This window comes from Mandrillus leucophaeus, unplaced genomic scaffold, assembly GCF_000951045.1.
Source record: "Mandrillus leucophaeus isolate KB7577 unplaced genomic scaffold, Mleu.le_1.0 Scaffold218, whole genome shotgun sequence".
NCBI classification, from domain to species: Eukaryota; Metazoa; Chordata; class Mammalia; order Primates; family Cercopithecidae; genus Mandrillus; species Mandrillus leucophaeus.
This window is the reverse complement of record NW_012102232.1, coordinates 2,346,129-2,357,629: the sequence shown is the minus strand read 5'-3', so window position 1 is coordinate 2,357,629 and position 11,501 is coordinate 2,346,129. Positions and strand designations below refer to the sequence as shown.

Here is an 11,501-nt window from a genome sequence, read left to right as displayed (position 1 = left end):
CTTGGGCCAAGCACCTACATTTTTAACCAAGATTTCCAACTTAATGGAATTTTCAAAACTTAACAGAGTTTTTGTAACCCATACGCAGATTTCAAGGAAAAAGTCGTACATGACTGACATGTAAATAAGCAATCTTTTTTATTTATTTATTTTATTTTTATTTTATTTTATTTTTTTTGAGAAAGAGTTTCGCTCTGTCGCCCAGGCTAGAGAGCAGTGGCGCGATCTCAGCTCACTGCAAGCTCCGCCTCCCGGGTTACACCATTCTCCTGCCTCAGCCTCCGGAGTAGCTGGGACTACAGGCGCCCGCCACCATGCCCGGCTAATTTTTTGTATTTTTTTAAGCAGAGACGGGGTTTCACCATGTTAGCCAGAATGGTGTCGATCTCCTGACCTCGTGATCTGCCCGCCTCGGCCTCCCAAAGCGCTGGGATTACAGGCATGAGCCACTGCGCCCAGCCAGCAATCAATCTTAACATGAGAATTGATTTTAAATTGGTATGGCATCCAGAAACCTCATGATTTGTTCTGCCATTTTTAGAATACTAAATGCTCACTTGTCTTTAAGAGCTTATCTAGAGCTATCATATTAAGTTTAGGACTATTCCTCTACCTGAAGTTAAAATAGAATATATTTGTTCTAAAAATGTTAGTGTTAATGGGTTGCTATAGAAATTTTAAAAAGGTTAGAAATGTTTATACTCAAAAACTGCAACCAGGTAGATTATTTTTCTCCCGTAATAAGCACATATACTTGAAATGTGAATTTTTTTTACAAGCACAAGAGAAAATTAGTATCTCTAAAATAAAAAAATAAAATAAAATCATTGAAAAATAAAAATGAGAGAAACAAGCTCTCCAATTCAAGTAACTGAAATGGACACAATTCTTCCTTGCTGTTTCACCTCGGGGAGTCCCAAGCGGTACAATGCTTTGCTTTCCTGCATTTTACTTCTCAAACTCTCTTCCTGCACTAGACCTTCTGGAGTCTGCCCTTCTTGCCTTCTTCTTCCATCCTTTTTGGAATTCGACACTTTTTCCTTTGCATCCAGCATGGAGAACTACAACATAGTTGTTTCCGTTGATTGTACTTAATTCTTTTATCACGCCCTCTTAGCTGCCTCCCAGCTCCCATTTTTTAAACAACAGAAGAGAAATGTGCCTCACACAGAAATCATCTGTTAACTGTGACTCAAGTGGGAGCAACAGAAGCAGACTTCCCCAGGGAAGCACGCACACATGGGCCAGCATCTGGGACAGGCAGCTTGCGCTTACCTTTGCCTGCACTGCTACTTGTGTGAACTACCAGCTTCATCACCACCAAGGGACTGCTCAAATTCTCCTGTTTCCTCCCTAGACATGCCCTTCAATAGATATTAAGATAATTTTTAAACTATTATTCAGATGCTCAAAATGTTATTGAGGAAAGACCCCAGTTATATAATTCCAAGATGGTGCACTGACATGATAGCTTCCCATTCCTCCCTCCCTGTCTATCTTCTCCATGAAGTATAAGTGAAAGTGGTAACCTGAGTTTAAACTCATGTGCAGACTACTGGGTGCAAAGCAGATACCCAATAAAAACTTACTCAACTTTGTCCAAATTCCCTATCTCCACACCTAACCCACTATTACAGTTATTCATGGATGCCTACAGAGTTCTGTGGAGTTAACTGAAACGGAATAGAGTAGCTATTTAGGTTCCCTCTTTTAACCAAAATCATCACTGGGAATTTTGGTAAATGCCACATGTAAAAGTTTTAAATTTGTCATTTCTGTACTTGCTGTCAAGTTGTAACTCTCAACAAAGTTGTTCTTGAGGGAAAAGGGCTATCTCCCTTTATAAAACTCTGTTTAATTCTAATAACGTTTTACTCTTGATCTTGAAACTCATCATTTGGCCAGAACTGGAAGGAGTATCACCGTAAAATAACTTGCATTTAAAACAGTTAAACAGTAAAAATGCAAAAGAGTTAAAATTTTGATGTATTCCTGTAGAGTTTGAAATCTGAATACATTTCCACATCTCTGTAATTAAAGCAGAAATTAGCATTTGGCTGTGCCCAAGGGAAAGAGGGAAACGGGGAAAAAAAGAGAAGCATTTTTTATCATTATTAGTTTGTTGTACACTTCACCCATGCTTTTAAAATGTAAGCAACATTTAATCTTCAAAATGAAAAAAAAAAAAAAGACAAATTTTTCTAATGCCAAAATATAAGATTAAAATACTTGTAAAATAAAATGTTAGTGTGAAATGGGACTTTTGTTTTTACATCAAAAAGGAAACATTTTAGACTTGCTTTTCTTCTGTAAATCCTCCCATCTCACTAATATTTACAACAATCCAGAGTAGCATTTATGAGACACTGAAAAAGGGAGGAAATCCTTTTTCAAGATATGAAGTCAGAACCTGAATATAGACGTCGGACACAGAAGTCCTCAACCACAAACCTGTCCTCCAGCTCTAGAGGGAGTAAGGCTGTATTACCAACCTTGAGATTTTTCATTACATTTTCCCCTTATTGGGTGTTAAATTCTTTCCAAGAATGTTCTACTTGTAAAAATGATTTTATTCTAGCTACGAAACATTTCATTTAAGAAAACCACATTTTACATCCTTGTGTGAAATGCTGCCAGAAGCCATCAAGATATGGAGACATCAGATTTTAAAAACATAAATCTAATCATATGCCCTTGAAACAGTATGAACATTTAACAGAGTGACATGATATCATTATTACATTTGTTTGTCATGAGATGAAAGGCCTGGAGGCAGATGGTGATTAACAATAGTTCCTGAGCTTCTAAAGAAATTTTAAAATGAAATGACTAACTGCTTAAAATAATGAATTCTTCAGGAACGCCCCTTCTGTTTCACTGATGTCTTTCATCCCATCTATCTCCTTAAAGAATCTCAGGCAGAAAAAAAAAAAAAAGCGAGGAGCTTCTTTTAAGCCACTGAAAAATGGGATCTGATGGAATCTTCCCGTAATTCCCGATGTTTTCCAAGGTTACTTTCTTCTTGCTGGTTTCGCCTCTCAATGGTTATTCTGTATTTCTTCCTGGGTAAAGGGAAAGTGAATGTCGTAATAAAACTTGCTACAAAATACCACGGTTTCTCTTACAAAGAGTGCCCTCAAGGGACATCTGGGTTTGAGTTGATAAATGAGAAGTGACAGAATATGAAACCCTGGTCAGAGATTAAAGTAGTGTGCCTCCAGGCGTAATGCCCTTATTCAAGAGAGAAAATTGGCATGCTTTTCCAAATACCACAGAACAAGCCTTCCCCTTCTTCCCTGGGTGCCTTGGGGGTTAGGTCTTGTCTATTCGGCTACAGAAGTTCTCCCTGACTCCCAGGATATGCCCTAGATAAAAATCAAATTACAGGTACTGTGGCCAAAGAAACAGGAATACAATGTTCCCACAAAGGGTCACATACGCCTAGTTACAATCCCATGCAGAAATAAAGAAACCTTGCTCTAATGACTCACGAAAAAACCACAAACTCAACCACCAAAGATTACAAAGGAATGGACCACCCTTACGGGGCAGAACGATCGGTACCTTGAACACACATACATTACTACAATTTTGCAAGCCTTGGAGCTTAACCACAGTGGCAGATGAGCATGTGGGCTCTCCAGATACTGAGCACAGATCAGCCTGAGAGCATGGGCTATGCAAAGCTCCCTCCTCCTCTTTAAGGTGAGCCCCAGCACCTAATTCTGAATTGGAGAAAGCCTGAGAAGGGAGAAGTTTATTTCCCCCTTTATCCAGATTCCCTCCCCAACTGCTTCACTTGGTGGGTGGTAGGAATTCTTGTCAGAATATCTGTGATCAAAGGGTTGGATACAGTGGCTCACACCTGTAATCCCAGCACTTTGGGAGGCCAAGGTGGACGAATCACTTGAGGTCAGGAGTTCAAGACCAGCCTAGTCAACATGGTGAAACCCCGTCTCCACTAAAACTACAAAAAATTAGCCAGCCAAGGTGGCCTGCACCTGTAGTCCCAGCTACTCGTGAGGCTGAGGCAGGAGAATTGCTTGAACCCAGGAGGTGGAGGTTGCAGTGAACAGAGATCGTGCCACTGCACTCCAGCCTGGGTAACAGAACAAGTGAGACCCTGTCTCAAAAAAATAAAAAATAAAAAATAAAAATCTGTGATCAAAGGGCAGCAGCAGCTCTCTGTCCCACAGTGAGATGTAACTGAAACCCATGACCTCAGCACCCAGTATGCTAAACCACTGACCACCAAACCTAGAGTCACACCAAAAGAATGGCTGAGATTTTTTAACCACTGTGCTTCCTGGGTGAAAGGAGGATGTGGACAAGTCACAAAGAGAATCTAGCAAAAACGAATGACAAAGACAGTAGAAGAGAGTGAATTGTACCTTTACAAATGGTCCTCACCTGAAAAAGTAGAAGGCCATTAGCAAGCCAGCTCCTAGTAAGGCCCCCACAACAATTCCTGTCACCGCCGATTCTTCTAGGCCACCTGCTTGAAAAAGAAGCATAGATAACCAGGGTTCATTTTGAGATACAGTTAGAAATGCCTCGAGTTTCATTCATTGCAAGATGTCCCTCGATTTCCCACTGGAGGCAACTTTTCCTTTTTCAGAAATATTTTCTAAGGGACAGTACACTTGTTTTTTGTTTTATGTTTTGGTTTGTTTTTGCCTAGTGCAAAGCTTAAGAACCATTTGAGAAAGTGCTAGATAAACAAGCACACTATTAAGAGTGTGGACACAATGAGAACAGAAGAAAATTCAAGAATCAGAGGAAAACTGGAAGTGAAGAATTCAGATATAGCCACTCTCTTTTGAGTTTAAAGTCAAAGAATTGGGAGGCCAAGGTGGGTGGATCACCTGAGGTCAGGAGTTAGAGACCAGCCTGGTCAACATGGTGAAACCCCATCTCTACTAAAAATACAAAAATTAGCTGAGTGTGGTGGCAGACACCTGTAATCCCAGCTACTCAGGAGGCTGAGGCAGGAGAATCACTTGAACCCGGAAGGTGGAGATTGCAACGTGCCGAGATTGCACCACTGCACACCAGCCTGGGTGACAGAGCGAGACTCCATCTCAAAAATAAATAAATAAATAAATAAAGTCAAAGAAGACAACCAGATGGACCAGGGCACTGACCCAGGGCTTCTTATTTTTCACAGATGGATGGTGACACTTCAAAGTGCTAGAGGATTTGATGAAAAATTCATTGAGTCAATGTTCTGTTTTTAGATGTTCTCTCACCAAAGCCAAAGTTTCATGTCAAAATGTCCTACATAGCTTTGTGAAAATGTGGATAACACTTTGAAACAATCAAGTTCAGTGGTGTCCCAGTTATAGAAAAATGATAAATAGCTAGCTTGTATCTAGAGTTTAGTATGCAGCCTTCGATGCGTCATCTTGTGTAATCCTCAAAACAGTCCTAAGCTTTGGGCACTTTTCTTTCTCTTTACACATTGGAAAACTGCTTAAAAAGCTGAAGGAACACTCCTAGGGTCACAAAACCAGCAAGTAACAACAGTGAGATTTCAAATACAGGCCCAATATCCCCAGTGTGTTCTTAACACACTTCCTCCTTAATTCCTTCCCGTAATTATTGCATAGACATAAATACCTAACAGTTTAAAAGATGCTTTCAAAAGCACACATATATTAGCCTAAAATGATCAACTGGCCTCCTGAAAGACCTATATTCACTTTGTTCTCCCTCACTACCTTATTCTCTAAAACAATGATTTCTAACAACTTTCCTATTTGTAAGCTACTTATGAGGACATCCACTTGCTTCTCTACTTGTATACAAAGCTGCTCATAAGTAATACATCTTACACTTATTTGCCAATGTGTAAATGTTCAGATGTTTAAGGGATGTTATCTCTTTGGTTCTGAGGAGCTAGAAAGTAACCACAAACTTGGAAAATCAGAACGAGACTTGCTATGAGAGATGAATAAGCAAGTGATATTTACTAATTGATATTTTGATTTTCTCTAAAAGTGGAAACATGGCCTAGCCAAGAGATGATAGCAAGAGATGTAAAAATAGGGAGAAACATTCTACCATTGTGGAAGAGAAGGCTGGAAGGGAAACAAGACCTGAACGCCTCTGCTAAAGGCAAGATGCCAGTTTGTGAACTGTTCCCTCTGATGTTTTACCACATCAGAGAAAGAAATGTAAACTTCCAAAATGTAAGCCCTAGAAACACTTGGGTTTTAAACTTACATTACGCTGAGGTTAGAGGTGATGACATACATAGCAAATTAAGTCTCTAGACTTACATGATTTGCAGGGAGAGCTGTTTGTGTGCTCTACAATTCGGTTTTCATCTATTCTCAGTTTTAAAGGGCCCCAAGGATATTTGACGTTCGGCCGCATTTCAAAACGACCTTCTTTTCCAAAGTAATCACCAATAACCTATATAGAGGCAAAAAAACAAATAGGCAAACCGAAAGGTCAAAGGAGGCACAAAGCTCGCAGTCTTCCACAGCTATTCCCCAAAATGCACAGCCTGATCTAAACTGGCTGCCTCTGGGCATTTCATCAAATCACCGTCTCCAGGGCAAGGACAGCAAGTGCTTCAGAAAAGAGCGGTACATTGGGCAGGTTCCTCGGTTGTCCACACTGATGGTCATTGTGTGTTCTGGGGACTTTGTAAGTCAAGATTTGAAGTCGCTAATGGTGCTCTCAAGAGGGCATTAAGAGCGGTCGTGCCAGAGCAGAAGGAGGTGGGAAGTGGTGAGAGTGGTGCCCCCGGGCCCTGCCCTCACTGAAGGCCCAGCTCTGTCAGCGCTGCCCCTAGGATTCTTCAGTCACTACCACCTAGTGGAAAGGAATAATCCTGGAATTCCTGGCTTTTGCTTTGTTCATCGGACAGGGCACTGTCCCACCCACCTGTCCCACCCACCTGTCCCAGAGCAGCCCACCCCGTCAGCCAATTATAAGGCCCAAGTTACTTTCAGGGACATGTGAAGGACAGCCAGGGTCCACTGTATACCCGATTTAAGCGTATGACAGGTACCCAGCCTCACAGCCCTCAATTGTTCAACATATAATGAAAGAGCGTCTTTCAGGAACCTCCTGTCTGACCGCTTCTGGTTGCCAGACTTCCTTCAAGAGTTGCACTCTCCTCTCTGATGAATCCACCCTATGTGCACCCCCATTTCCAGGTTGAATTCTCTTTCTCTTGGCTTCTCTGGCCCCTGGAAAATCATTATTCTGTTATGGTTTGATTCCATGGTTATCCCTCAGTTTCTGGTTAAAACGATTGTTTGATCAGTTCCCCAAGCCCCACTCTAGAAGTGCCTTCCCACCCAGGTTCTCAGGAGTCATTGCTCTTTTGTCTGAAAACAAGCATATGGCTCCCAAGTGGCTGGGGACATCTCCTCCCCTTCTCCTGACCGAGGTGCAGAAAGTTCTCACAGGCCACGTCAGGTCTAGAGGAAGCCTAGATTGCCACCAAAATATAACAATTGCCGGCATGCACTGGGCACTTGCCAACGGCTTTATACACCTTCACCCCTGCAACCTCACAATGGACTCTGATGAACTGTCGCTACCCACCTTTCCCAGGGAGGAACCAGGAATACAGATGAGACACAGACCACTCAGTGGGCAAAAAAATCATTCATTAAACATAGCGAGGGTGACTCCTGCTGCTTCAGAACTTCCCACAAGAGCCAGGCATCTATTAGGTTGGTGCAAAAGTAATTGAGGTTTTGGCCATTAAAAATAATTAAAAATAACGGCAAAAGCCGCATTACTTTTGCACCAACCTGATACATACAAAGAGGAAAACAGCAAGTCCCATATGCCAGGTCCCATGAAGGGCACCAGAGCGATGACCCTGGGAGCCAGCGATCAAGGAAACCGAGGAAGTGGCATTCTTTGCTGAAGCACTGCATATTTGTATAATTGTATATGTATATTTGTAATTTAAAATGTAGATAGTACTTTTCTAGGTTTCATTTCATCTGTCCCCATAACAATAATCATGTGACATCAGCCAGGAAGACATGATGATTTCCATATTACAGATGAGGAAACTGAGGCAGAAAGTTCACAATCCCAAGCACAGAAGACTCATCTTTGTGTCCGGGGCACTCTTTTTCTCTTCACGATGTTATCCTGAAACTACATCATCTTTGGAAATGTGAACACATGTTGAGTTTGCAACCACCCACCCTCCCACTCCGCCAGAAAACTCAAATCTTAAGGGAGGAAACTTAGTTTCACTTTACTGATTTCACCCCAACACCCTCATCCATAAGACTAAGGTGTGATTCTTCGCCACTTGAAGGGTAGGATTTCCTCACTTAGAATAAACATGAAACCATCTCCTGAAGTCTTTCTTGATACCCTCAATCAAAAGTTGAGGTTTTTCAACTCATTTTTATTTGGAAGCTGCATTGGAGACAGCTCTTTGGCCACCAGAACAAATGCATTCCTCAGAGTCCCCATGAGCAGAAGGAGCAACTGGTGCAGAGGTCTCGCGTGCTCACCTCCTGGGTGCCCGCCTCCACATCAGTCATGGCAATCACAGAGAAATCCCCATATCGGTCTCCATTGGCATCTATGGACACCTGCCCGGCGATACCTACAGGACCAGAAGCGAAGAACTCAACGTTGGTTACTTAAAATACCTCTGTCTGCCAACAAAAACAAGAGAATGAATTGGCAGGATTTTTTAAACAAACTCATGCCACAGGGAATCTCATCAGACTCTGAGCATTTTTGTTGGCATTTTGGAAAGACATTGTAATTTCATCTGCGTCTGCATTCCTAAATTCTTAACATTTCTCCATTTAAAAATGAAAAGAAAAAGAAATAAATGATCTTCTTTGGGGAATATGTTTGAAAAAAAGATTAAGGCTAATCCTGAAAGCAGCGTGCTTATCCCAGAGTTTTGTATTAATTTTATTTTAATTGCAGAGTTAGAAGTGGAGGTAGGGTACATTTATAGATTTGCCATGGGTTTGCGTTATCATTGGATGAACATTATAAAAGAAAAATCATTCCAGGGCCAGGACTCAGTGAATGTGCTTTTTTCCAGGCTGCTTTAATACACAGGAGAGCAGCGGGCCTGCTTTGTGGGTCACCAGAGCCAATAGCTAAGAAAAGCTATTCTTCTTTATCCCGGTTGAGTTCTTCGCTGATTGTTTATCCAAACATTCTCCGGACGCTTAGTACTGAATTAGTGCTGCAGCTGAGGCAAAGATGAATTGAACACATTCTCTGCTCTAGAGAGGGGCAGGCTGGACCGGGGATTTAGCTTGTTCACACCGGAATCTAACCACTTGCATTCGAATACCAGTTTTTACATTTATATAGCTCCATGACTTTGGACAAGGAACTTAGCCCTCTAAGCCTCAGTCTCCACAACTGTAAAATGGGCATAATAGTACCTCCCTACTAAGAGACTGTGGAGAAGATTAAATGACATAAAACAAATAAAGCACTTTCAGCACATTTAAGGGAAGTTAATTGTTTTCACCTACTGTCATTATTACTATCACTGTTATTACTACTATTTATTTTATAATTACTCTTGGTAGAGTAGACCTGACTGTGCCCACATCACTCAGAGGAGGAGCCAGCACATCAAGCTGGAGAATCAGGGAGGACTCAGTGAAAGAGCAGGAATTTCATAGGGATGTTGGAGGAAGTCTGAGATTGGGCAAGCAGTAATCAAGAAGTGGAAGAGAGGCCGAAAGGCTGGCCTAGATGTGTCTACCAAGGCACAGAGGCCCAAAGAGACCAGAGGAATTGTGAGATTTCTGGGAAGATGGCCCATGTGGAAAAAGGGAGTCAGTGACATATAAGGCTGGAACCGGGTGGCCACAGAAGGGAGGGCCTTGGGTATCCACTTGCTTTGGCCTATAATGGTGGCTCAGAGCAGCTAATCAATAAAACAAATATATGTTATTGGCTGATATCAAATATGTCCGTGTCATAATTCTCATTCACTGAATAAGAGATTGCATACATCAGCCCCATTTTAATTAACTAAAAGTTATTTCCTTTTCAGCTGGGGAGAGTTTGGTGTAATTCTTAATTGGCCTTTCTATTGATTTGGTTCTCTGATTTGGTTCTCTCTGGAAGTACTGACTCCTCTAGTGAAATGAATGTCTGGGAAAAAGGATCCCAAGGGAAAGTTCCATCCTCTAGTGTGGCTTGGAGAGGGCAGGTATTTAGGTTTACTGTCCTTTGGGTTGTGGTTTGAAGGCCCACTGATTTTTCCAGACTTTGGTCTACTTTACCAGAAACAGAATGGAAGCTACCATTCACTTTGATTTTTTTTGTCTTCTTAATATAGACTGGTTACAAAGGGTACACCTACCATAAACTTGTGTATCCTTGAGAGCCTATAAAACTCTTAAGTGATAAATAGGCTTAAAATATATAGCTATTGGCCATCCAAAACCATGTGTCATTCTGTTGAGAGGTGTTTGTGATGTTGTGTCCTGCTAAGTATTTTGCAGAGCATTTTATAAGATGAGGTGGCCCTAGTAATTTAAGACCTATTGTACCTTTAAGCTATTGCAATTCTGCCAAGAAATGGGGTGAGAATCCTCACGGTGGCCAATTAGCAAAGTGAGACTTCACCTGAGAGTATCGTACATAAGGTGAGATTGTCAGGCTTACAGCAGAATTTTCCTGTACATAAGTAATGAGACTTTCCACTCCATTTCTATTTGGCTGTAGTGGAGCTCAAAGTTTAAGCCACAGTCCTATTTACCTTGTCACTCTGACCTCTCACACAGAGGAAATCCAGCTTCTTCCCAGCCATTTATTGAAATGAGAGTTGATCACAGGTTTCATGGCAATAAAAGCCAAATTTGTCAAATCACAGCCAGAGTATTTTTCCCTTGACAACTTAATGGTCACCGAATGGTGACCAATAAAGTTAAAATTGTTTTTAATTTTAGGAAGGTTTGGGTTTTTCTTCATACAGATACCTTAGAGTTCTTTTTAGGCCTACCCTCAGATGGACCATTGTTTAGCAAATAAAATGGGCTCTCCAAGCAATTCAAGCCGAAAACTTACCTTGGCCTCAATTATCTTTACATTTGACCAAATGAGATTCTAATTGTAGACTGAACTGCACAGTTGATTGTTTCAGGACTCATTTCAAATTGCCGTGTAGACCTGGCCTTAGAATACAGATATCAAGATAGCCTATGGGAAAACTGAGCCCATGCCCTGGCTCTAACCAAACTACATTCCAGCCATCATGGGCACCTACCCTCCCCTTCACACCCTCCCTCAATGGCGCCCTCCAGCATCCCCCAACTCTGGCTCCTGTCCCTCTGTCAGAAGACCAAGAACAAATGACCACACCACGTGGTGAGTAATAGCTAAGAATGGGATGTGGCCGACCAAGGTCGTGTCCACAGATGCCAGGTTCTCAGTGTATTGTGCAAAACTTCTGGGAAATTTGGCTCTGTCCTAATATGCCCCCGGAATTATCCTGTTGGATTCCAGCTCCTCAACTGAAGCAG

General features: G+C 41.7%; 1 protein-coding gene across 3 annotated transcripts in view; it reads right to left on the bottom strand.

Annotated features, from left to right (window-relative positions):
• Positions 1-2,588: 2,588 nt before the first annotated feature.
• Positions 2,589-11,501, bottom strand: part of NPR3 (natriuretic peptide receptor 3) — an 85,483-nt gene continuing 76,570 nt past the window's right edge. For 2 of the 3 annotated variants that reach the window (XM_011980808.1, XM_011980807.1), the window contains exons 5-8: positions 8,502-8,596; positions 6,282-6,417; positions 4,411-4,495; positions 2,589-3,062 (exon numbers count right to left, since the gene is read on the bottom strand). In XM_011980808.1, the coding sequence (XP_011836198.1) occupies positions 2,951-3,062; positions 4,411-4,495; positions 6,282-6,417; positions 8,502-8,596 (428 nt within the window). In that variant the 3' untranslated portion in view covers positions 2,589-2,950. Of the gene's footprint in view, positions 3,063-4,410; positions 4,499-6,281; positions 6,418-8,501; positions 8,597-11,501 lie in introns of all 3 variants that reach the window. The other variant, XM_011980806.1, reaches the window with a different exon arrangement.